Source organism: Perca flavescens, chromosome 5 (genome assembly GCF_004354835.1).
Source record: "Perca flavescens isolate YP-PL-M2 chromosome 5, PFLA_1.0, whole genome shotgun sequence".
Taxonomy (NCBI): domain Eukaryota; kingdom Metazoa; phylum Chordata; class Actinopteri; order Perciformes; family Percidae; genus Perca; species Perca flavescens.
The window spans coordinates 18,975,809-19,002,905 of record NC_041335.1 but is presented as its reverse complement, the minus strand read 5'-3'; the positions used below and the strand labels follow the sequence as shown (position 1 = coordinate 19,002,905).

Below are 27,097 nucleotides of genomic sequence, written 5' to 3'. Positions count from 1 at the left end.
TGTTTGATACTTAGCCAGGTAGCCTAGCTAGCGATATATGTTTTAATCAAAGAAGGCCAGCTTCACCTGCTGTCTGTTGGGTTGAGGCACACACTGGCTAACATGGAGCAGTCCTTACAGGCTACAACACATAGAGGCACTGTTTCCCTCATTTGAGGAAACGATGTAATCTGGGGATGAGATTCGTTTTATTAAATTACAGTGATAGATACTGTTGCCCTGAACTTCGAAACGGCGAAGTGTGTTGTTGAATATTGTAAGAGCTTTCTTTGACTACGCATCAAATGTCCGACAAAATATAATATTAATCACATTAAACACTTACCCTCTCAAATTTTTGCTGATGGAGCATAAGGATGTAGCAAAAAAAGCTGTGCCACAATGAATCAGTGCATCTAGAGTTACAACACATTGTGATAATGTTTTTTATAATAATTAAAATAATAACCTCAGTAGAGACATGGCTTATTATTGTGGTGTCACATCAAAGTAAGCAAACTTGACAAGTTGTTGTCTGTTGACATAGCCTACTGCAAAAGGGAAAAGTTCACACCTTGAAGGTGCGAGACAGAGGAAAAAAGAGACATGCATTAGAAATCCACCTGAATTGTCTCAAATGAAAGATTACTGAATGGAATGGCACTCCCGGGACCATCACCTGAAAAAAGATGGCTTTTATTACAGTCTTTATTATGAAGTCTAATGTCTAATACTCATTGGTTGGATTTTCAGGATGAGTTGTAAAAGTGTGAGCAGGTAAAATAAATGAATTAACCACCCTCCCTGAGTCCCTAAGCAATCCAGTCGCTACACGGTCAGTGGCCATCTGGGGTCAGAAGATGTTGTTCAGGCTGAGCAGCTGTACTGAAGTGTGTAGAACTGTGTGACTAATAACCAAAAAAAGCTTTTCCTTGATAAAATAGAGGGAAAAATACACACAAGAGGTATTGGCAATATGAACTGACTGACTAACTGTAAACCCCTATTGCCATCTATGTTTGCTTATCAGTGTCAGCGATGAATGTCTCAGCACTATAACCTTTTGAAATTACTACCCTGCAGTTTTAAGGTCAGCAGACAAAATGTACTGGACAAGAGTTAAAAACTCCCAAATGAGGGATACAGTTTGTCTCAAAACAAGAGTTTTTAATAATTTATAGCTCTAATGGAAAGTGAAGAGGGGGGGGGGTGGTGGGAAGAGTAGCCTATGTGTGAAAGCAAGAGCGAATGTTTTTTGTGGTGAAATGATTCAGAGATAATGTGTGTGTGTGTGTGTGTGTGTGTGTGTGTGTGTGTGTGTGTGTGTGTGTGTGTGTGTGTGTGTGTGTGTGTGTGTGTCTGTGAGAGAGAGAGGGAAGGACAAGTAGGCAGTGCAGCCAAGTGTATAAAGCAAATTAATTTTTGGCCAGCTAGTGTTTGGCAGTGTGTGAAATATGTTTTAATTAATCAAAAGATTGCTCCATGTACCTGCAACAACACTTTGAGAAACTATAACAAATTGTTGTCTTGCATACAGCAGATGATGGTACCGAATGACAGAAAACACAAAAGGCCTAAATCAAACCAGGACATAAACAGTTACATAGAAGAGTGATAGAAAAGAAGTCAGCATTACTTTCCATGTAATATACAACATCCCTGCATGTATTCTCAATAATTGGAGTAATTGTTTGGCAAATCTCATTAGTGCAGAAGCCTTAAACAGCTGCATTACAAGCTCACAAACAAGAAATACCCACAAATACCCTTTTGCACTACATTAAGGAAAGAAGTATCCATAGCAGCTCCAGACTTAAAGGTGGATAGATGCAAAGAGGATTTCAGCAGTGACTGCCACTGATTATAACCCTGTCTCATTCTTCTCACTGTAGTATCTAAATGAAGCCGCACTGTCTCTTCTGCCCTTGTCAGCACTTGTTAACCTCCACATTGATTCTTCTGCACTACTGTACATCTCCTTTAATTAAAGACACTGGCTAATCTGGCTTTCACTGAGCTGTGTTTGCAAGCGTGAAGCTGTCATCTCAAGATGATTGTGGCTAAATATAGCACTTTACATTTACATGTATTGACAAAATAAATGATAAAGGTCAGCAGAGGATTGATGAAACTAGTTTGACCTCTGGTGAGTTGCATCTCTACTTTCACATACACGTTGCAGAGAAATATTGAAGTTTACAATGACTTATTCACAGTGGAACAAAAGTACTAAACCCCCCAGAAATATCCTGGTTCCATCTCAATCTTTGACATGGTTTGTGCACACGAGAGCAACCGCCTCATGCTCCTGAGTTAAAGTGATGGTTCGGAGTAATTTCACCCTAGGGTCCTTTGCACCATGACCTCGAGCCAAACACCAACCCAGAAGCTTTTTTCACCTGGGTTGAACATTGAGAGAGTTAGCGTAGAGTAGCGTTATCAGCTGAATAGCTTATTACCGCAGGGGCTAATGGATCCAGTGATGTATCTCGTAAATTACCCCACTAATAATGCCCAAAATGATACCAAACTTCTACACTAGTACAAATAGTTTATTTACTCATAAAACGATGGATTGGAAAGTTTGTAAGTACACCAGAAGTGTATGTAAATAACACTTGCCTGTTGGCTTCTCGTCTCTTCTGCTGCTGCTGCTGCTACCTAACGGGCAGTAAGAGTGCTTAGGGACGTCTACAAATTACAACACCGAAAAGAGATGCAACAAAAATATTTATTAATTTAGTGCTGTAGAATAACTAGCAGGAGACAAGTTATAATTGAGGTAAGTTTGGAGACATTACCTTATTTACATACACTTCTGGTGTACTTACAAACTTTCCAATCCATCGTTTTATGAGTACATAACCTATTTGTACTAGTGTAGACGTTTGGTATCATTTCGGGCATTATTAGTGGGGTCATTTACGACATACATCACTGGATCCATTAGCCCCTGCGCTAAGCTATTCAGCTGATAACGCTACTCTACGCTAACTCTCCCAATGTTAGACCCAGGTGAAAAAAGCTTCTGGGGGGGTTGTTTGGCTCGAGGTCATGGTGCAAAGGACCCTAGTGTGAAATTACTCCGAACCATCACTTTAAGCGTGTAAGGCATTTTTTAAAAGTCTTCTGAAAACAGTAGAAATGTGGATTGATATGGACAAAATGTCATCTTCACAGTTATACATTACAGTGTTTTTAATTTTGATGCTAAGTTACAAGTTACTGGAACAAAACTCAACCCTAACAGAATAAAAACAGTAAATGTGAGATATTTTTAACAAAAGTAAAAGTATAACATCAGAAACCGAACATACTAAAAATCTATAAAGACTAGCGCTGCAAAGATTAATCGATTAGTTGTCAACTTTAAAATTAATTGCCAACTATTTCGATAATCGATTAGTCGGTTTGAGTAATTCTTTAACACAAAATTAAAAATTCTTTGATTCCAGCTTCTTAAATGTGAATATTTTCTAGTTTCTTCTCTCCTCTGTGACAGTAAACTGAATATCTTTGAGTTGTGGACAAAACAAGACATTTGAGGACGTCATCTTGGGCTTTTGGGGAAACACAGATCCACATATTTCACCATTTTCTGACATTTGATAGACCAAACAACTAATCGATTAATCGTGGAAATAATGAACAGAGTAATTGACTCCGAAAATAATGGTTAGTTGCAGCCCTAATAAAGACCATTTTGATGTACTACTGTCAGTTAAAAAGCATTGGACAATTTAAAATAATTGCCATCTCTTTATTGGGAATAAAATCACCAAGAGGAAATACAGAAGATATTGTAACCATCAATATAGACCATCACAATATGTGATGTAATGGACTTGGACTAAAAGACACACAACTAAACAGATTACTGTGTAGTTGTGTGTCTTTTTTTAACCGGTGAAATTCTGACATTCCTTTACAAAACTGTGGTTATTATGGAAGATGAATATAAATGTCATGCTTGGTTTGGCCAACAAAAAATCATATAATTTGCTAACAACATATTTGGACAATATATGCCTAAACAATTATCTCCCAGAAGCAATTATTTCCTGGTGTATCTGCAGCTTTAGCAGCTGCTAGTTGTTTGCATGTGTTCCATGTATTACAAGTCCCACTGTAACCGATAAAAACACTGATCAACTTACCCCTGTTTTACAATTATCAAGAGATCTCTCAGGGACAGCTTCAAGGTTTGGCAGAGCTAATTAGATTTAATAATGGCTCAACGGCAGAGACAGAGTGCTTTAGCAAATGAGGTATAAAAATGCCTTTTAGATGCATGGGCACAAAGACAATGAAAATAGCCATCACAAGGGGACAATGTAAGGACAGGATACAATATGTCTTCCTCCTACACAAGACATCTGTAAGTGACGGCACTTGGTGCTGCATGAGAGATGAGAACAGACCAGAAAAAAGAGCCCATTCGAGCATCGATCACTTTTATGCCCCTGGTCTGTTTGCATATTTTGGACCTATAAACAACATGAATGATGTGCCGTGTAATGCACCATAATCGAGATTTATTCAATCTCATGTGGAGGGGGATGGAGGAAGAGATGTTCACAATCCCAGAATCAGGAGGGGCTGTTGTGGCTGTGTGTGCGTACTGGTGTGTGTGCGATGTGATTTATTTGATTTAATTAGATCGCTGATGTAAAACAGCTCGTGGAAGAAAAAAAAAAGGTAAAGACGAGTGCCGAGGGAGGCATAAATAACACCAGGCTCTTTCCCCTTCTTTCCTCCTCTGCCTCTTGTTTTTTTTCTCTGATCTTTCCTCTGCCCATATATAATCTCTCATTTTTTTTCTCTATCTTGCACTTGCCTTTTTCCTTCACCCTCTTTTTTTTCTTTGCTTTCTTCTTTCTCCATTTTGCTCTATATTTTACCCTACGCTCTCTACCCTTCCCCCTGCCTCTACCCCCCTCCGTCTCCCTCTGCTCCGCTCCCAGCTGAATAATGATAGGGGGTAAACACCTCATTAGGCTAAAAGGCCCACAGGAACAACCAGAGACATGGTGCTCTGTCGAACCTGTTACTCTGGACACTCAGACATTTTGAACACAGCAGGACAAGGAGGCATCTGACACAGGAAGTAAGGAATGGTGGGGGGGGGGACTCATTCAATTAGAAAGGTTATTTCCAATCAGATATGACCAACAACAAGATCTGTGTGCACGGTGTCATCTGTGCTCTTCTGTTGATGCTTAAACACTTCTTGTTACTTTCTTTCTTTGTCTGGGAACACACACATTTACACACAGCCATGAATAGCTGATTTATGGTGAGTGATCAGCAGGGAAGAGGAGCATAAATCTACACTCTCCAGTGGTAACGGCCAGTAAAAGTGGTTTATCTGACACTTTGAACCGCCTGCATCACCTTGTCACAGCCATCTCTGACTTTCTGATAACAGAGGCACAAGTCCAGTAGGATAAATAGTATCAAAAAGACATATGATACAACACAACAAATGTTTTTATTAATTTCAAAGCAATATTTGACATTTCTTGCTGTGACTTAGATGAGAGGATTGATACCACTCTCATGTCTGTGTGGTACTTAAATATGAATCTACAGTACAGCCGGCAGCAAGTTAGCTTAGCATAAAGACTAGAAATGCAAACTGATCTCATAAAGTGGCGTATGTATGACACGCCAATTCGTATACCATTTTGGCGTGTTATCAAGACGCATAATCGCTTTTTAACGTGTTTTTCAACGTGTTTGGCCGCCATTGACCTACATACATAGTAGACATACACGTGGATAGCTAAAAATGCGTACAGATAACACACCATTTGGCTTTAGGAAAGTGCCGTAGATGTTTACGCAAAGTCATGATGCAATGTTGCAAAATGGGGAAAAAGCTAGGCTGGCTCTGTCTGAAAGGAACACCACCTCTCAAGCTTTTTTTTTTTTTTTTTATCTCTAAACTTAAGCATAAAACAGACAAGCTGTGGTTTTACATGGGGTACATATGTGCTGGAATATTTATTGGCCGGCAACAGTCATCGCTGTGAGGTTGCTAGGCAATCAGCTACATCTCACCCCAGTTGGCTGCTGGCTGAAGCTTCATATGAGACATGAGATATGAGGTTTATTGTATCAATCTTCTCTTATAGCTATTGGTGAGAAAGGAAATAAGCGTTGTTATAAACCCAAAGTTGCATGGTGTCACGGTCGGAAAACAGCTGTTGGCCTCGGTACCCTCTGGCAGTTGACAGCGAACAGCTTCCTCAGGAGCTGCTCCAGCGTCGTCTCTCTCTGGGCATGGACAGCCCCAGCGTTTCCTCGTTGCGTATTTCCCAAAAAGCCAAACTGCTCAGGCATAGTTTCCTCTCTCCTCTTACAGGTGTGTCAGTAAATCACCAAATAATCCCTCTAGCTCTTGAACCTAAGTCCATGTTTGTATTTATGAGCAGAATGCACTTTCACATGCCGTTGCTGATTCCTGTTTCTGTATGTTGTGCAGCATTAATGTGTATATGTGTGTGTTTGTGTGAAACTAAAGGTGAGACTAATTTGATTAATGAGCAACAAAACTGCAACATAAGTTATGAGTCTTCTATATGACTTTCACACCTGTTTTTCTGGTAGTCAGCACAAATATACATAATGAATGGCTTCATGATTTATGCACGCTAAGCAATAATGTATAGCTATGAAGCTTTTTCTGATTCTAATAGCATTTTGTTTTCTAATTGTCTCATGCACTGGTCAATTGTCATTACATAAAACATGATTTCTGACAATCTTGGCATTTAAGTTGTAGTAATTAAGTAGTTAAGCGCAGATTGTATGTGAACCCGTGCTACTTAACCAGCCTTCAAGTCATTAGCCAACACGGGCAGCACAGTAAAATCTATATAGCAAACCGTCCCATCATTTTTATGATTGCTGATCTAAGAAAACAAAGCGCCTTTCGGACAAGACTTTCTTTTTTTTTGAGTAAAATTCTTTCGAAAAGACCTAAGGCAATATTCATACTAATGGCTTTTTAATTGTTATTGATTAACAAAGTGGTTTATGCAGAAGGAACTGACCCACAAAAACAGCTGAATCAGTGTGTCAAGCGTGTCATTGCTGCGAGCAAAGAATGAGGGAACCATCAGCTGTAAATGGGATTGTAGGTATTTTACTTTGCGACACTGAATAAAAAGCAGTCATCTTCCTCCAAACTGCTGCCTGAAACAATAAACAAAGTTAATCAGTCAGCAGTTTGCTCAGATAAATTTTTGTTTTGAAAAATTACAAATTTTAAGCTGCTCTATTTATGATTTGGCTGTTAAATTAACTGTGAGGGCAATTTAGACTAGACTATTACTAAAACAACAGCTGTAGGGATCTACTGTGTGTTGTTAATTGATAGCAAATTTTGGGCTGAGACACACACACACACACACACACACGCACAATGCAAAACGTACAGAGATTGGACAGACAGTAGCAGGGAATAGAAATATCAAACAGAGAAAGACACTCAGACAAGCTATAAAGTGCTTCAGTGATGATTGTCATCACAATTCATTTCAAAACAGCTTGCTTGAAACCTTGCATTACATATTACTATTGCAATGTCTAGATTTACGGAGTTACAATTCAATAATTGAAAATAAGCTCACTTATTATTTATTATACTTTCAACAGAAAAGGATAAAAAAAAATTGGATTGATGTTTAACCCCACTCACCTTACACCTCTAAACTTTGACCCACAAAGAGCTCTAAGAAGTGCTGGTGGTGATGAAGGTGTTGGGCGCGACAGTGTTAATGGTCTTGTAGGCGGTTAAAAGGCCAGGGGCCACACGAGGGGAACAGCAGGGATCCAGAGGGTTGTTGAGCGTCACATTGAAGGTGCCCTTCAGTACTGTGTTCATGACGCCTGGACTCAACTGCAGAGACACAGAAAAAGAGCAGAGATGGGAGATGGTTAATGCAGTCCGCACTAACATTGTTGTGTTTTGATACTTATGTGGCATTAAACAGTCCGTCCTTTTATGCAACCCTTTGTACAATACTAGATGTGAAAAAGATCCAGACAACACGCTGATGTTACACTATGAAAACTGGCCAAAGAAAATAGGTATTAAAAAGAGAAATATTAATTTACAATTGCACAATTATTTTGTTGAACAGGACATACTCTATGGCGATTGAAGACTTAGAAATATAGAAGGAAACAAACAAAATGAAGGAATAAATGATGGAGGCCAGTATGATAAAATGAGGAGGAGTGATGATGAGGGTGGTTGTCCTTTGACTTTAAAACAGGAGTAATCAACAGTTCTTGGCATTTTCCACCAATCACCCTGTTTTTATTGCATTCAACCGTCTAATAAAACTTCACATAAACTGTGTATGAACCTGTTTACTGAAGGCAGGAGTCTCATATGAAACAGCTTTACAGTGTCTTCCAAGAAATGGACATGCCACGAAAACACAGAACTTTTTGAAGAATGGAACCTTGCATTAGTTCAGGCAGGCATGGAAGTCATTTTTATAGTCACATGTTCCATACACCATCCAATCACGTGACCTATCTCTCACAATAGGTGAATCGTTAAGTCTCTACAACTCAACAGCCACTTTCTGTATTAGCATTTAGTTGTGCATGCATTTTGAAGGGTTCTTTAATGTGTATATGTTCATCAAATGTTGTGTATGTCAAGCTGCCGGTGGTTACTCAGATTTACTTGTTTCATTGCAACCTTAACTTTAAACATAACTTACACCCAAACATTCGCCCAAAGTACAACACGTTTCTTTCTGCTAGAAAGTGGTCATTAAGGTGGAATTCACAAACTAGCATGCAACGAACAAACAGCAACACACACAAATTATTAGACTGCCTGACCCAGGTCTTACTAAGGGGAACATGAGAAAAACGGTACCAAAAACAAAAATCCTATATGGGCTTCAAAGTCTGACCGTAAAATCACCTCACCACACAAATAAAAAAAACTCTTAGCCTCTCTCTCTTTAACTCACTCTCTCTCACTCACACACACACACACACACACACACACACAGGCTAAGATGCAGACATACATGCATACATATTCACACCCAGGTACTGCCTGAGGAATCTACCTCTTCTATGTTACAAAAGTTCTCTCTCTCCCTTTTTTTCTCCCCTAACCTCCCAGCACACATACACACATCAGTATGCCAGAGGTGCCACAGTAGGATTTAGGCACATTGCAGGGGCCGCTCAGATCTCAGTATTGATCCTAATGGGAAAAGGGTTGTGGGTTCAACTCCAGGTCACCCTCAGGGTTGGCCAGGAGGTCGGGGAGATGGTGAAGAGCTCTTGGAAGTGACGACACCACCGGCATAGCAATAATGAGGGAGCTTATAGGATGTTTCACTAGGTCATAGAGGGGAGATGAAAAAGGGAATCTGTGCGCGGAGTTGGTGGTGATGTTATTCGGTAAGTATGTAGACATGTACAAGTGTGCACACACGCACAGCAGAAAGAGTGCTGGATGCAAAGTCTTTCCCACAACACACATACAATTCATGACACAACAACACAAGCTAACATCCCATACATGAATATACACATGCCAGCAAAAACAAAGGATGCAAATTATCTGTTGGAGTATGCAGAAATTCACACAAGGTGATGCCTTTGTTTTGCTACACATACACAAATCACAGAAACAGAGTCTTCATACCTCAATCAATAACAAAATGGGTTGTTAGTTACAATGGAGATGTGTAAGAGTGCTGCTGTCTGATCTGCCACCTCTATGGGCAAGGCTTGGTGTAACAAAGGCAACTCAAACTACTCTCTTTTGTGTATTTACTATTGCTCTTTAATGAAGCAAATTATTCACTTATCCGATTACACAATTAATCGATAGAAAATCAGAAGAATACTCAATTACTTAAATAGCTGCGGCCCTAACACACACACACACACACACACACACACACACACACACACACACACAGTATACATAGTCATGCAAACTCATACCTGTCATAAGTTAGAGTTTCTAACTATCCAAACTCACACAAAAAGACAGTAGCAAACAAACACAGAAAGTTTGTGCAGAGTGGGTGTGATGAATTAAAATGCAGCAATGGGGAGACATTTTTGCATTTAAAATTATAAGGATTATTTCCTCACTGCCCTCATCAGAAAATTATGAGAACATGATGAGATGGTATCAGGTGGCTGTGCCTCCCACTTAGAAGCATCAGCAAGCAAAGTAGAACTATAAAAAAACTGTCACACATAGGAGGCACATGTTGAGACATAAAGCGCACACCCCGAGGAAGATTTGATGAAATGTCATCTATGTTAAGGACACCTTCTGTTCTAACTCATAATGAATATCACATTAACTTGAGCTTCTTTTTGTTGGCTCTGTATGTGCTTTGCACTCTGCAGGTTTATATATCAGCAAAAATCACAGTATTTAATTAACATTTGTTTCTGTTTGACGTCTGCTCCCGTGTCTTTTTATATTCCTGTGTTTCATCCTCACACTGCTAAATTAAGCTCAACCAATAAGAGTAGTGTCATGAGTGAGAAAGGTAATCAAGCCTACTTTCCAGAAGTCGGTGCCTCAGATGGTGCATTTAATGGAAACACTAAATGAGCCCTAACTGTGACCTAATGCTGCTCATGTAGATAGCTTTGTGACATTACTCACACATGTATGGATGGACACATATAGGAACACACTGATGCTGAAAAAGCTACTATTCCATTACGTGGCCGTCTGCTTCAGATTGCAGGCCCTCAGAACACATTTTCAGCTGTTGAATTTAACTACCCTCTTCAGCTGCTCCATTTGCTGCTGTCTATCTGCTTCTCTTCCTCTCTGCTTTTCCACCAACTTTTCATCACTGTCTCACCTCGGTCCACGTCTCTTCTTTCTCTCTCACCCCTCCCTGCCTCTCTTTCTCATCGCTATCATCCCACTCTCTCTGCCTGCTTGTCTTCAACACTTACTTACCTCCCTCCCTCTCTGCACCACTTCACACCATCTTTAACTCTGTATGGCCTATGGTGTCATATAGACTCAGTCCCACGAGCTTCAGAGAACTGATCCTCCTAAAGCTACGAGACGTCACACAATGCATTAAGGCATCAGTCTCTACAAGGCATGAATCACAAAACTTTCTTTGTCAGTGTAAAGGTCTTTATACATACCGAATGTATGAACTCCACATCAAAATCTGAGCTCAGGTTTCAAAAAACAAAACAACTAAAAGCTAAATGGTTTGTAGTACTTCTGGTGGCAGGTTTTCTGTTAATGTGCAATACGCTTGTGAGTGTACACAAGTTGAAACATATAAACACAGGCATAGTTAAACTCAGGGCCTTATTTATTGGACTGCAATTCACTTCTACAGTAGGAGGTAACAACATGTTATTAGCTTAATTCCATAAACTAACCCATTTTTACTTTGTGCCAATTATCTCCCAACATTTACTCTCCTCTCTGCTTTGACTGAAGTGGCTGCAGAAAAACACTTGACAAGCCAAAATTGAGGATTTTGATTTTACTTTTAATTTAATGCCCTAGTTGAATTTTTTTATTTTTTTACCTTCAGATACCCTGGGAGAGGAGAGGACAGGAGAAGAGCATGGTATGAGATACTTCAACAGTTTTACTAGCTACTGTCAGTGGAAAGATTCTCGCAGCTACAGCTTTCCCTTATAACAGAAAGAAAGAGAGAGAGACAGAGTGAGAGACAGAGAAGGACGTGTAGAGCAAGAAAGAACATCCGCAAGCATAAATCTACATAGCAAGATAGAGGTTTTAAAAATGTATGTGGAAAAAATATGCACTGCATTTTGCCTACATTACTGACATTTAATACTTACAAAGTGAAACTCTCACTGCCACACACACACACACACACACACTGGGGCATGCTGTTTAACGTTAAGATTTTTGAAACCTACAACTAGGCATGTACCTAGTGTAATATATTACAACTATTTGCACTGATTATTATAAAAACAATTTTTAGTCCTAATGAAACGAAGAAAGAATTGGGTGACTATCATAAACAGTTTCAAAAATAAAATTTGCACAGAAAAGACAAAGTAAAGCAGCAAACATGCATAATTCAGATGAGATGGTGGATGGAGAGATGTAGGCATCAAGGATTGTATGCTCCACAGAAGAGAGAGCTGTGGAAGAACAAACTTAATAATAGCGAGGGGAAGTTCAGGTGTGCTGTGGCTCTGTACTAAAACCTGATGAACTGAAATGGAGGACGTGGGTCCGGCTGAGCAATAAAGTAGCGCTAGCATTGCCTGCTTTTTTCCATGCTTTACAATCACTGGCTTATTCATCAGCTTTTTGGCTACCAGCTGACTAGTAACATCCAATCATATTCAAGCAATCAAATCCAGCAAGAACACAAATTCTCATGTGTTGCTGTAAATCCATCAAAACCATTTGCCTTGATAATTTATGTTGCAATTTGCATAGAAAAGGATGAAAATGGATGAGAGAGACAGGAACTGTAGATTCTGAAGAGAAATGGAACTGGATATATGTAAACTTCATAAGTGGAGGTGAACTTCCATAAAGCTGTTGCTCTTGCTTTCATTCATTGTCTGGCTTAAACTACTGTAGGCATTGCTGATAGATTCTGTTAGTGTATTGCATGTATCTCGCCTAAAATGTTTTCAGAAACACATTTTAGTGGACCCGGTAAAAGCTGTAATTTGAGAAAGTTTGTAACCAGACTGCCATTTTTATTCCTGCTTTAACACGGACCAAGCACTGCCCCAACTTGCATGTGTTACATTTTAGTTGCTCAGATTGGGTTGTACAGTAGGTCTATTCAATTGCATGCAGAGGCATTTTGGTCTGCACTGTTTATAGCACCCCTTAGTAATCGAAAATGAACTGAGAGGTTCCAGACAACAGTAATACACAGTTGTGAATTAGTCTGGCTACGCCAGGCTAGAGGGAAGAGGGACAGAGACAGTGAACTGCAGAAGAGAAGAGAGGGAAAAGTTGAGGAGATAAATCCATACAGAGACAGCAGACAGATTGGGAGACAGGCAGACAGAGAAGAGAAGAAAGACCCCTGTGATAACATTACACCCATGGACATGAACATGAACATGATGATGAACTCTGTAGTAAGGTTGAAATCAAACTCAGTGGTTTTGTCTTTGATGTTCACCACTCAAAGTCAGCAGGGACTGGAAGCAACATTAGCTCTTTCAATCATTTTATGCACGCGCACACACACGCGCTCCCACACGCGCTCACACACACACACACACACACACACACACACACACACACACACACACAGCTGTAACCCAGGGCTGTAATTCCTATTAAAACACACTGAAATTGAGCAGGGAGAGATAAGGTTCTAGTTAGGTTTCATTACAACTGTATTATGCTTCAACCATAAAGTGCATTTGTCTCTGTCAGCAGTCTAAAACAACAGTCATTAAACAACACTACACTTAATAAAAATGCACTCACTTTTGCCAGTTTAATTTAACTAGGCAGGTCAATTAAGAACAATTTTCCTGCAAAGCTGCCTTGAGCAGGAAAAGGCATCATTTGTTGTTTGCATCAGATGGTCGAAACCACAGAAAGTTATTGAAGTTTGGATTGTTTTATTACAAAGCAATCAATTTCTTCCACACAGCTCAAGGTCAGAGACAGGAATGTTATAGATTCTCTGAGGATCAAAACATGAGATAATGTCAGGCATTTATTTTTGTGGCCTCTCATGCATACACCAGACACACAAACAGGGTCTGTACGCTACACACCGTCTCATCATACTCTGTTAGTCGTACATAAACACATTCATATCCATGGACACACACATCCATAGTGACACTTATGGCAGTACACTATTACTGAATGTTGGCTGCTCAAGGAGTCATGTAGACCGGGAGTGTGTTTGGAGGTAAGAATGTTTCATGAGAGTTACATTTTCACAGTATGCTTACCTGATAAGCGCCTGGTCCAGGGTTGGTGTCCACGGAGACTTTAAATCGATCTTCTCTGGAGGAGATCAGAGCCATTAGGGGTACGGATTTCACACTGGGGTTATACTGGCCAGGCCCTGATGAACACACACACACACACATAATCCACATCTAAATTCATCATTTCACATTTAGTTGCTGTGAGGCAGGAAAGTACTCCAGACACCCATGTACTTTATAGGAGCACATACTGACTGTGCCTTCAGTGTGTGCAAGAAAACCAGAGCATCACACCCTACAAAAGTACATTTTTTCTGACTAATACAGAATTTCCACCACAGTTATTCAGTCAAGTTTTTAAGTGTTATATTTGGGGGTTGAGGTAGGTGAAATAATTTTGGTTATAGCTGAAATCCTCTGTAATGCTAAGAGGTCTACAGCAAAGTAGCCATGTCAGATTATGTGGAAGAACTGGTAATGAATTATTTTGCTTTTAATGTTTTTCTCTCTTATGTAAAACACTGATGTTTTGCTCGCTGCTAACATTTTGGACAACGAATGTCACAGCAGTGTGGGTGCATTTTACAGAAGAAATGTGAACTTTGTTGCCAGGGTACGCTATCTTTCTTTCTTGGGCTGCAGATCATTGTGACTGGACACAACCCAGCACCAAGAAGTGATATATACTGTACAGATGGCCCTGTGTAGATCAACCAAAATCTCTGCAGTGATTAGAATGTGTCCATGTTATGAATATATTGCAGGTGTGTATATATATATATATATATATATATATATATATATATATATATATATTGAAACAAACACAGGTGTACAGAGATCCATGTACATACACATTCACACACATGCTGATAAGGTTACAAACAAGCAAAGAGGCACCGACAAATTAAAAAAAATACAAACTGCATACTGCCATTTTCATTTAAAGAAGAAACATTCACACTGAATTCTGAAAAAAATGAAAACTGTTCTCAAAATGAAGAAGTTAAGCCTCAAGGGTTTATCCATTACACAACACTGTTTCCATAAAACTTTTTTTTTATTTAAAACCTACACTGCCAACTTTATATAAATTAGAGAAACAACTTTTACAATCCTTTTTGAAATAGTTTAATGGACCCCAGGGCTCTGAATTGTATTCAGTGCATTAAGAATTATGATAAGGAAAAAAAGAAGGAGAATCCATCGCTGGTCCAGCACGGTTTTACAATAAGAAAGCAGCAGCTGCTTGTCTGACCCAACAGCTAATTGCAGATTATGACTACACAAATATAGAGGGACTTTTAAAGTTGCAGACAAACACATACCAAAAAAACACCTTGAGCCATTGCTGGAGCCATGTCATGGAACATTATATGAAACGCTGTCATTCATTTGTTTGCACGTGTGTGTCAGTGTGTGTGTGTGTGTGTGTGTGTGTGTTTCAAAACTGTTGAGTAGTTAAATGCTCTTACATTACGAGAAATGTGATCGCAGGGGACCCAGCATGATGAGGAATATAATGTTCCATATACTGTAGGCCTATTCATAAATGCAAATTCAATAACGGGCAAAATTATTGTATGTGCATGTTGTGTGTCTCAATGTGAGTCTGAATGTGCGCAAGAGTGTCCATATGCTTGTGTCTGCATATCTGCTTCAGTGTGTGGGTGTATGAGTGTGTGTGTGTGTGTGTGTGTGTGTGTGTGTATGAAGAAGATACACTATTGTGTGTGTGTGTGTGTGTGTGGCTGTGTGTATGAAGAAGAAACACTATTGCAAACAGTCCAAATCTATTTATATGCAAATTGGGTTTTGGTTAAACGGTTTGGGGTGCCTCATGGGTTGAGTCCCTCGGTGAAATGGGGCTAGTCATAAATTATCCAAGTAAGTCATGAATCTATCAATTTTGAAACAACATTTTTCAATGGGAGTGTAATTGAGGTAAATATTAGGTTAGAAGCCCACAAAGATGGAGCTAATTGGACTGCATGATGGTGAAAGGGTGGAACTATACAGTTTTCCTTTTATTCTTTATATTTATTGACATTTAGCATCAAAGACAATTCCATAAAACATGTTTCAAATATTGCATGTATACATCAGCCATTTATGTTTTGTCTGAAATGCCCCATTTTAAGATTTGTGACAAATAAAGAGACAAATATAAACAGTAAAAAATATAACAATTAGGGAAAGATCTTTTCTTTTCCATATAATCATACATTTGCACCAAAAAAATAAATTCCAATTTATGGATAACATTGGGCCTTTCAAATGCTCCTTCTTTAATTAAGTTGCACACAATAATTGTTCCTTTAGTTGTCCAATCTTTAAATCCAATCTATTAGTGTGTGTGCGTGTGTTTGTGTGTATGTGTGTGTGTGTGTGTGTGTGTGTGTGTGTGTGTGTGTGTGAGAGAGAGATACCTGGTACAGTGGGGTCACATTGCAGGAAGAAATTATCCCGTGGTGCAGCAGAGAGGAAGCAGCTCTGTCGTCTTTTAGCTCCTTCATTTCGGGGTTCTAAGTAAGAGCGGCCATTAGCCTTCTCAAATGTCTGACTGACATTGTAACTGTTGGGTGGAGGGGAATCCTGAGAGGAGAGGAGAGGATAGGAGAGTGTTTAAGGTTACATGGCAATACATACTGTATGTAGAGTGTACAGCCATAGCCATAGCTAACAGGCTGATGTTTAGCAGATATACTGTTTATCATATTCACCATCTTAGATTAACGTGTTAGCAAGTACAGCTGAAACCAATGGGAATGTCATTAGTTTTGTATTGGACAGATTTAAATGTTGACCATTTTATCACTAAAGATAATTATGTCATTAGGATAAATTGTCTGGGGACCATGGATAAATAACCGCCCAAAGTTGTATGCCAATCCTTGCAGTAAATTATATTCCACTGGATAAATGCAAACTTTGACTGCTGGTGGCGCTAAATAAAAAGTCAGGAGATCACCAAAGTCATTTTGATTCATTCTGTGGACACCAGGAGGTCTGGACATTTCAGTAAAAAAAAAAAGCATAAATGTTAAACTCATGGTGGCACTGGAGGAAAAGTCAGTGGAACACCAAAATCAGTAGGCTAAAAACAGACACACATCATTTCTATATATTGGAGAAAAAATACTGAAGAAAACAAAAGTTTAAGTCACATTGTCAGCTGGCACTGTCTCTAACACTGTTAGACAATGTAACACACACACACACACACACACACACACACACACACACACACACCAACCCCTTATTAGATTACACAATTGACAGTCCCACAGTATAAGGGACACACATTATAATAACAAATGACCCATTCACCCATCTGTTGTCAGAGCACTGTCAGACTTGCTACAATATCACCCATGTACACACATTCATGCATGAATATCAGCGTAGACACAAGGGGACATACAGTACATGTCACATCATCTGCATGCAAATGCAGGCAAACACACACACAAGAACAGATATTTCCTCCATGGCGCAAATGAGTGGTTGTCTCACAGCTGTCATTATGCCACTCCTCCACAAAGGGAGGAACAACGAGGGAACATATCATAGGTAATTTCAGATAAATAACCTCCATAACAAGGCCTTTATATTCTTAGTCGTTAATTAATTGCTAATAATTAAGAGCTAATTCCCGGTGGCACTCTAGCTGAAGTGAGCATGTAACGGATTCCAAAAAGTGGGATATGAAAAGGGAACCGGGTGAATCATGTCACCTGGTTAGAAACTTGCTTTACCACCACTGCAAAGAAATCTCAGTTACTGGGGATTTGTCTTGTCGGTGGGTCTTTGAATAATTGATGGCGAAGGCTGAATATAGCTGCACAATCCATTTATCCTGAACATAGCAGAGCTGTCATTTACCTCAAACTGTCATTTCCCGACCGCTGTTTTCTCCGTCTCCTCCTCAGTAGCCGTCCATCTTTAATCATTGCTAACCCAGGCCATTTAGCTTTTCATTATAGACACAGTGGGAGGAAAAAGGAGGCAAGCACAACATGTGCTCGACAGTACAACCTCATACACACACACACACACACACACACACACACACACACACACACACACACCAACAATTTACAGGCACACACACATATACAGACACATCACACAGAAACAGATTCTTTGTGATGTTAAAAGCAACTGTGGAATTGCAGGAAAACTCAAATGAATTGAATGATGGTGAGAATAATTTGTGTTGTTACTGTTTCACATGGTTAGATTTGGAGTATTTCTCATGGTTGAATTGAGACACACACACACACACACACACACACACACACACTTGTATGCACACATCTGTCACAGATCTATCTAACAGTGCAGAGCAACATAATGTGCACACACCTGTCGAGGGACCCTATGGTCCGTAATTATAACTGAACATGGGGCAAACCACTGTTCCCAGTAGCAGTCATCACATATTGACAGCAATCAGGTTGACTTTAATTACACACCCTTGGAATTTAGACAGCTAAATGCTTATCTTCCTACATACACACAGAGACGCACACAAACACACCTTTTCCTAACGATTCTGTCACATTGCCCTTGACTGTCGGAAAAATATCTCAGAATGCATAAAGTATGCTGTAGAGGCCAGATACACATTTGTGGCAGGCAGGCAGTGACACAGAATAACTTAAATTGAATATTGACGTGATGCTAGCACCAAGACAGACTGTCAGACCTGACAGTATTTTTTAATAAGTTGTAATAAGTAAAGCCAGAGAAAATGTATAACTTTTTCATTTTTTATGCATACAAAATGTGATATATAAGCCTAAAGTTGTAGTTCTAGTCAATCAAGACAATATAGAACAACCAATCAAGCGCACTGTGACAGGAAATCATTAAATCATGAAGTCATGATAAATACTAAATAAACTTACAGGTCAATACTAAATTAAGGAAAAGTATACAATGCAGCAGAAGTCCATCAATGAACTGTATACAATACTGTATGTCCTGAATGTGCTGCCTTAGATAAAATACTATCAAGAGGCACACTGTGCATCAACAGTGTTGAGTTCAACCGAAAATCCAAATCACATGTCAAAGCACATGTTAAAACAGGAACATGAAACATTCTTATAAATCCTCGATATGACTATACACAAGACTTCAGTCAAAGAACATGCTTGTTTGGTAACATTTCATCTATCCAAACAAAACACACAACAAAACTGATTAAATTAAACAAAATGATATATTTTAAGAATAAGTTTACTCTGGCTCATGGCCACATGACAATGTGTCTCTTCTCCTTGAAGGTTTACAAAAGCATAACTGGGTGAATAGATGTGTTTCTCCGGTTCAGTTTCAGTAGGTTGGATCTGACATTGTTAAAGGACTTTTCTAAAATTGATAAACAGTTGTTGTCTGTTGCTAGTTGAAAAAAAAATATTTTAGTGACAAGGCAGTGCAGCTGCACAATCTCCAATGTCATTATAGTGGGGTTCCCATGTTTCTCCTTCAGTAGTTGAATCGTGAAAAAGTGTACACGGCTCAGAGCTGTTACCTTGGCCAAGCATAGGGTGACCAGAGGATTTCAAAACTCCAACACCAAAATGATTTATTATTTTTATTCAGGAATTCAACTGTCTGCCATGTAAACCCAAAAATACAAATAAAAAAATCATTAAAATCATGAACTCAAGTGTCATTATGAAACAAATAAAACAAACACAATGACCGCGCTTTAACATCAGCAACATCCAATCCGACACTGGCATATTTCGCGGAGGATTTCACTGCTGCCAGCACTCTCGCTGTACGACTCAATCACAATGAACGTTTTTTAATGTTCTATCACACTATAACTACTCGAGAGTCTTATCAGACTTTGCTCTAATTCTCGGGACTATTAGGGCAGGATTCGGGATTCGGGACAACTGCTTGGATTTCGGGACTATCCCGAATTTTTCGGGAAGTCTGGTCACCCTAGCCAAGCACAATGAATTTCCAGGAAGGATTTTACAAATTGCTTAACTGTTTTAAAAATGGTCTATCCCTAATATTTACACTCACACACAGTACATATTTGTTGACTGCTGTAGAGTAGCCTTTGCATTACCGGTGAATTCTTTGTGATCTTTTTTTTTTCATTGTCCAAAGGTGATAAGTATTGTCAGATGTTGATGTGTCTTGGACACTTTACAGTATTTAGTACTAATTCTGACAAACCTTGTGTAATCCATTTGGAAAGCCAAATTAAACAAATCTTGGAAGGATAAAAACCTTGGTGTCCTTTAAAGTAATTATTAAAATATCTTTAAAATCTGATTTCCAACCTGATAATTGTATTATAAATATCTTATTCAATGTTCAAAATAAACACCAATAAATGTACTGATTCTTTTAAATACAATACATTAATACAATAATGAGCCCTATTTGTAAGTGATTTAAGGCCATTTATGTGCATAAGTCTCTGTTCTTACCTTTCTGTACAATCAAGAAAAACAAACATTTCTACAGAGATCAACAACATATTACAGTATACCGTAGCATACTTTACATGCAATACTAAATGCAGAGCATAGTCTCAGTTAAAAGGCCCGCCTCATAAGGGTTCAAACAAAGTGACAGTTTTTTTTCGATTTCTAAATATATAGTTAAACGTGCAAAACTCTAACCACGGTCTGCATTACCAACAGTCACCTGAGCTAAACAGTTCACATCACCTGCAAAACTCATTCCTAACAACACAACTCTTCACACACGTCTCAGAAGAGACTCAGAGCAGCCAAACTCTATGAACAATCCTCATCTAGATAACACACACTGTCACTCAGAACACACTGAGAGTAAAAACACTAGCATCAAACACCAATACAGAACTACAAACTTTTCATCTTTACAGCTTGTATAGTTTAAGTGACTTTACAGTAATCAATATTATGTAAAGGTAAACAAGGTATTAGGTAAACAAGAATAAATGATAATCCTCAGTTTGCTTACCTACAGTACCGTACATAGATATATATATATTTTTTTTATTTTGTCTGTAGTAATTTACGTAATTACTGGAAATGTTACAAAGGTACGTAATAGTTTTTAATCAACAAAATGGATGTCTTCCCTTGTTATGAACCTACATTACCTCTAAATACAAATGACTGTGGTGTTCCCATTGCTTACGCCTCCATTACTTTGTGAAAAATGGTAAGTGTGCAGTTTTACTACAGTAAAGGAAGTATTTTTCAAATTTTCACAACTGTGTATGTAACCTCAGAGATCTTACCTGAACATTTTGGTATCTTTGCTCTTTTACCTGTTCACTGTTTCTCTCAAACAGTACAATGCATAATTGTTTCATTCTTATTTTGTGTTTCTTTATTTCCAAAAAAGGCTTTATGAGCTTTCCCTATATACTGTACAATATATACAGTATGTGTTCACTAACAAGTCTAAAACAAGAAACCATTGCAATCAGCAGTGGTTGATAGGCACCAGACTGAAATCAATCGAAAAAACCTGTAAATGCACGTCGGATATTACTTGTTATCTTCTTATAGAATTTCTTCCACACAAAATTCTCTCACACTAATGACCATTCAAGTACACCTAACAACCAGCATACTAACAATTTGGCTTAGTATGTACTGTGACAACTTTGACTAATGGCCAAGCATGAACAACACAATTGTGTGTTTGTGTGTGTTTTTTCATCTCTCCTCTCATTATTCTTAAAACCTTTTATTCTTCCTCGCAGAGCAGAATGCTATTTTCAGACACTGTATTTCCATATTTCATATCACTGTACTACAGATAATATATATTCTTACTGTGTATGTGTACCAATGCATGTGCTTGTCTGTGTGTGACACAATTATGCTACCTTGACACCGGCGATGACATTCACATATCCATTAAAAAACTCACTACTGTGCTCAGTCAGTGATGGCTCTGATTAATTTTTATCATTCATTTTATCTTCTCAGGTTAAAAATACATTTGGTAGTTTGTGTCGGGAAATTACTGTCACTGGTCTAAAGCTTAATTATGAATCTTCCTGGGAACTAATTTGTACTTGATACAACAAGGCTAAAAGAAAGTTCTGCAAGCTTGAAATCAAAGTCTAACTTTGATACGGATTTTGTACTGATAGGTACACTGTAAACCCGAACATTCAGAGTACTTAAATAGATTAAGTAGTGTATACTCAAAGTTATACTTTTTTCAAGGCAATGAGTTTTCATACATTTTTTAAGTAAAGTCAACTTGTTCAAATTAACAGTGCAGGACTTTATCATTCTTAGTATGTTATTACTCAATTCTATTAAGTTGTACCTAAGTTATGTTTTTAAGTTAAGGAAGAACCTGTTACACCAACTTGAAAAAATTAAGTTAGTAGAATTTTTTCTAAAACTTTGAGTATACACTACTTAATCTATTTAAGTACTTTGAACGTTCGGATTTACAGTGTACTTAAAAAAAAAAAAAAAGTGAAGACAAAAAACATTCAGGTAGTTTCTGCGTTAAAAGCTACACATTCTTAAACTGGCTATTGCACCGACTCTGCACTTTGTCCTCAGTCTTGCTGGTATACTATGCAGATAATGAAAAGGTTGGATATCCCCATTTAGAGTCTAATAAATAATAATGGTTACTTAAGCTTTGCCTCTTAAATCCATTGTCACATGAGGTTCATCTGTTCCTCTTAACAGTGAAACTTGCATGTGGTGCAGCATATTAAAAAGTGTGAAAGATATTGCACAATGAGCAGATTCCAAAACACATGGTCACAGCTTGCTCTCCCATGCAACGTCATGTACGAATGCTGGGATATCTGTTTGTATTCTCTCAATTTCAGTTTGTAATTTCAGCTTCAGGTGGGGTCCTGTAAATGTTGTTTCCTCTTCACAATAACTTGCCTTAAATTGAAATCAAAGCCACAAATCATATGCCAAAATATACTAACTACTAACAGATGAAGACAAATAGGGAGAAATAGAAGAGGGCCTTGTTCTCTATCAATATCAGTGTGTGTGTGTGCGCGCGCACACACACACTGATATTTCTTTTAATTAAGCATTGTTCATGTTTGTGTGTTTCTTCATCTTATGTAACAAAATAGATTGCTAGCATTTAAATTAAGTGAACACAGCATTTGCTTGTGTTCCTCCCAAAATAGCCTATCATCATAAGCTGTACAAGCACACTATACTGTCAAAAGCACAGCTGTTGTTTCATCGTAGAGCTTGATAACCATCTGTCTGATTTTAGTAGTGGAGGTGTCATACGGCCTTAATGAGGTCTTAGACAGGTCTTCAATACAGATGGAATGACAGAGGGAAACCATATGATTCCCATTTGCTTCCTATTCTCACATTATAGGCAGCAGTTAGTCTCACAATTTGCTGACAGCAGTTTTCTGTTTTGTAGTCTTGTCTTCTATATCTTGCTTTCTCCTTCATTTTATTTTACACTTTCCTTATATGCTTATTATCACCTTAACTTCTATTTTTGTCTTTCTTGCTCCCTTTTCTTCCAATGGTTCAAAAACTCCATCATCCTTTATGTCTATCACATCAACTATATGTCTGCAGTTTTGCAGTTTTTGTGTAACCTCTCTTTATCTCACAAGTTCTCTACTTACTTTAATCTAACATGTCTCTCATTTCACCACATTTCATGTGGCATTTACACTTACATGTAGGCCTGAACAGCTAGTCTGATTTTGAGTGGAAGGACTGGACTCCAGTTTAGATCTGAACTACGGGAAATGTAAACCCTGACCCTTTTAAGCCTAGACTTACTGTAACTGTCTTTCTTTACTACAGTAGTAATCAGTAAGCTGTCTGTGGAGTCTGGCAGGTTCAGAGTCATGTATAAACACTGACACCCACAGCTTGGTTTCTCCTGAACCACTAGCCATCCAGCAGAGGTCCAGAAGGCCTTGGTTGAGTGAACGCCCAGCCCAGGCCTCCTTACATCTTACTGGGCTTAGCTCTCCCCCTTGTCCCCCTGGCCGCCTGCCTGGCCAACTGCCTGCTTGGCTCCTAAAATCATCACCTGCTACTAAACAGCTGTCCATAACCAAATACACACAAAACACACAGCTGCTGCATAAAAAATGGGTACGTGCCCACACCTGCATATGGGTACACACACACACAATGCACTATACACACAGCTGCTGGCCACATCTGGGGCTCATAACTTGGACAGAGAAATGTAGGCATGCACATGCAAACACCGGACACAGCCGTTTACCACATGCACCTACTTCATCCACATGAGGAGTGGGGTGAAGAGAAACAAAGGGGGAGACAGAGAGAGACTGATTAACTTACAGAGAGAAATAAAATACAGATATGGAGCAAGATGACAAGAAAATAGCAGAAATATAGAGACAGCAAATAAGTATAATAGGATGAAGAAAGAAAAAATTAAAATATAAATGAAACTGAGGAAATTGGCAGAAGAAGTAAAAGTCAAGCCTGATAATAAACATAGACAGTATCAAATTAAAGGACCCGGCCTTGTTACATTTCACTTCTACTAATCCAATCTACAAGGAGAAAATAAGTTTGTTTGTTAGAAAGTAATTTGTTTAAATACTGATCTCTATTCTGGGCCATGACACGTCTGCAGGCATCCGCTGACGATTCCATTATTCTCAGATAAATAAATACAAATGGGATCCAAACTCTCACCTGCTATTGAAGATTTTCAAAAGCAGGTCGATACAAATTCAGTTTGACAGACAGAGCATGTGGCTGCTTCTGACACTGGACAGGAAAGGTGCATCTGTAAAGGTTCATTTATCAAAATTATGTTATTTTAAGTAAGTACTGTATAAAAGCTGCTGGCTTTGTCACTGGATTTAAGACAGACAACACTGGATTTAAGACAGACAACACATGAAAGATGACATGATCTCCCTTGTGTATGTGCCAGCTTTTTCAAAGCCAGAGAGTAACTAACATACCAGTTCAGCTTACTTAATGCAATAAACACCGTTTGTACTGACCCAAAATGTGGATTTATTTTCTATGTGGTGCTTTTGTAAGACTTTCCTCACCAGAAACAGCATAGCAGAGGGTGGTTATTTGTTCAAATAAAACAATGTTTGTTTAACGCTGACGTTTTTTTTTCTTTGGAAACCGCAGTTTGGCAAAAGAAAAAACTTCATTAAAGAAAGCTCGCTTTTTCCCGATATTTCAACCACATCCAATTATCTCAGGTAGTTGAGATATTTTGGTCAAACAATGTATTATTCGTTTTTTTATGACAGGCAACCTCTGGTGGCATCCCTTCACCTACCAACACGGTCTTTCCCTAACCTGAACCATTTACCGAGACAATTTTTAAAACATTTTCAATCCTCCATTGTTTACATTGCATACAATAGCTATGGACTCCACAAAGGCTTGCTCTGTGCAAGATATTGTGTAGCGTTTATCCACCTTCACTTGTAAAATGTCTTTTATTTTGAGTCAGGCTGTTTTTGAGGAAGGGCTGTTTCTCAGTTCACTTGTTTTATAGCAGCAAGACAGCAAGGATGTAACAACAACCAGGACTTTACAGAAAGAGAAGGAAAGAGAGAAAAATAATGTCACAGAGCGTATGTGATCCTTTCCTCCAAGCAATAACTTAGAGAGCATCCACACATCATAAAATCTGAAAGTGCTACCCAGACAAGTTCTCCATCTGTGCCCTATCACACATTTTAAGACTCACGTGTTTGCCTCTCTCTTTTCTCTGTCTTTTCCTCTTTTGCCCATGCATGCATCTTCATTTATCACATTTATTACAGTCGCTGAAGCTCTCTTTCTACGTGGTTATCTACTTTCACTTATCTTTTACTTCACTGCCCCTCCTTCTCCCCATGGTGTCGTTGTAAATCAAGACAGATTTGAAACAATGTACTGGTGTTATTAAAAGATGTCAACATTATATTTTCATTAGATATGAATCCCTTCATAATATATATCTATTCCACTCAAGGCAGGAAATTAAGCTTACCACAACTTAATCAGAGGACAGGTGAGGTCAGTCCATTTAGCAAATGGCAAATTAAAAATCTTGTAAAAGAATAATACTCAAATCATATTAGATTACAGTTTTTCAATTTTTACCTATACTGACATTTCACAATAACATATTATAGGGAAGATCAGTGTCTTAATATCAGCTTCTATCATTCTCTCCCAGTTCCCAAAATCTATATTTTTGGTTTACCTGCAAATAATGAAACCTGCCAAAATCTGTTTTATTGGCAAACATATTTGACATTGTCCATAGAAACATGTTAACATTACCTTTGTTATTTTTTGGTGACTCCCTGACCTGGCATCACCAACAGGCAAAGATTTCTTTTTGTACACGAGAAATATTAAACTTTCATCAGAAGACTGCCATAAAAATTAACTGAGCACATTCATAAACAAATGTTGTTTTGGGGCATTTACTGAAAGAACTGAGCTGTCATTCTTGCGAGGAAAGCCTTCAAATTGCTGTATAATTTGTTGACAATATTCATGCTCCTAGGGGGATAATCTGCATTGATTTTAATAGACCTATGGCTTTTTCTGAGTCCCACCATCAGGAAAAAAGATTAGTTAGGAGTATAAATCATTTGTTTGCTATTTGTCGTGTGCAATTCCTTAATATTGTGAGGGGTCATGAACAATGCAGCCTCTGGTCACTGGCAGAACTCCAAACTTTTTGTCCTGTCCTTTTATCTCTCTATCAGTCATCATCTATCACGCAGCCTTTTTCTCTATACTGTTAGCTGATCAGGCCATTACATGATCAGAGCATCAGACTTCACTTAGATCCAGCAAACTGTAACTGTTACAGACTGACACATATTTTAATGGACAGCAATCTAATCTATTTCACTGAAAAGTAAACCAGGAAAATAAAATAAAAGTCTAGACAGAGGTGTTTAGGAAAAAAGACAAGGGCCTCAAATAGTCTGTAAATAATATGTTGAAAGGGAGACATAAAGATCAGGCTAAATCATTGGACCTGAAGCTTTTATTTCAGATACTGATATTTACTGTAAATGAAAATGTATTCTGAGATTAGCGTAATAGTTACTAATTGTAACTCTAGCTCAATGATGAAAGTTGGAGCCCTTAGTGACCCAGCTGCTCCGTATGTCGCTGAAGACTTATTATGTGTTCAG

The 27,097-nt window shown here is 38.5% G+C and overlaps 1 protein-coding gene across 1 annotated transcript in view; it reads right to left on the bottom strand.

The window, feature by feature from the left end:
- Positions 1 to 5,448: 5,448 nt before the first annotated feature.
- The window catches only part of stpg2 (sperm-tail PG-rich repeat containing 2), a 55,987-nt gene continuing 34,338 nt past the window's right edge, over positions 5,449 to 27,097 (bottom strand). The window contains exons 11-14 of the mRNA XM_028578212.1: positions 16,362 to 16,527; positions 13,954 to 14,069; positions 7,685 to 7,885; positions 5,449 to 7,179 (exon numbers count right to left, since the gene is read on the bottom strand). Coding sequence (XP_028434013.1) covers positions 7,718 to 7,885; positions 13,954 to 14,069; positions 16,362 to 16,527 — 450 coding nt within the window. The 3' untranslated portion in view covers positions 5,449 to 7,179; positions 7,685 to 7,717. The remainder of the gene's footprint in view (positions 7,180 to 7,684; positions 7,886 to 13,953; positions 14,070 to 16,361; positions 16,528 to 27,097) is intronic.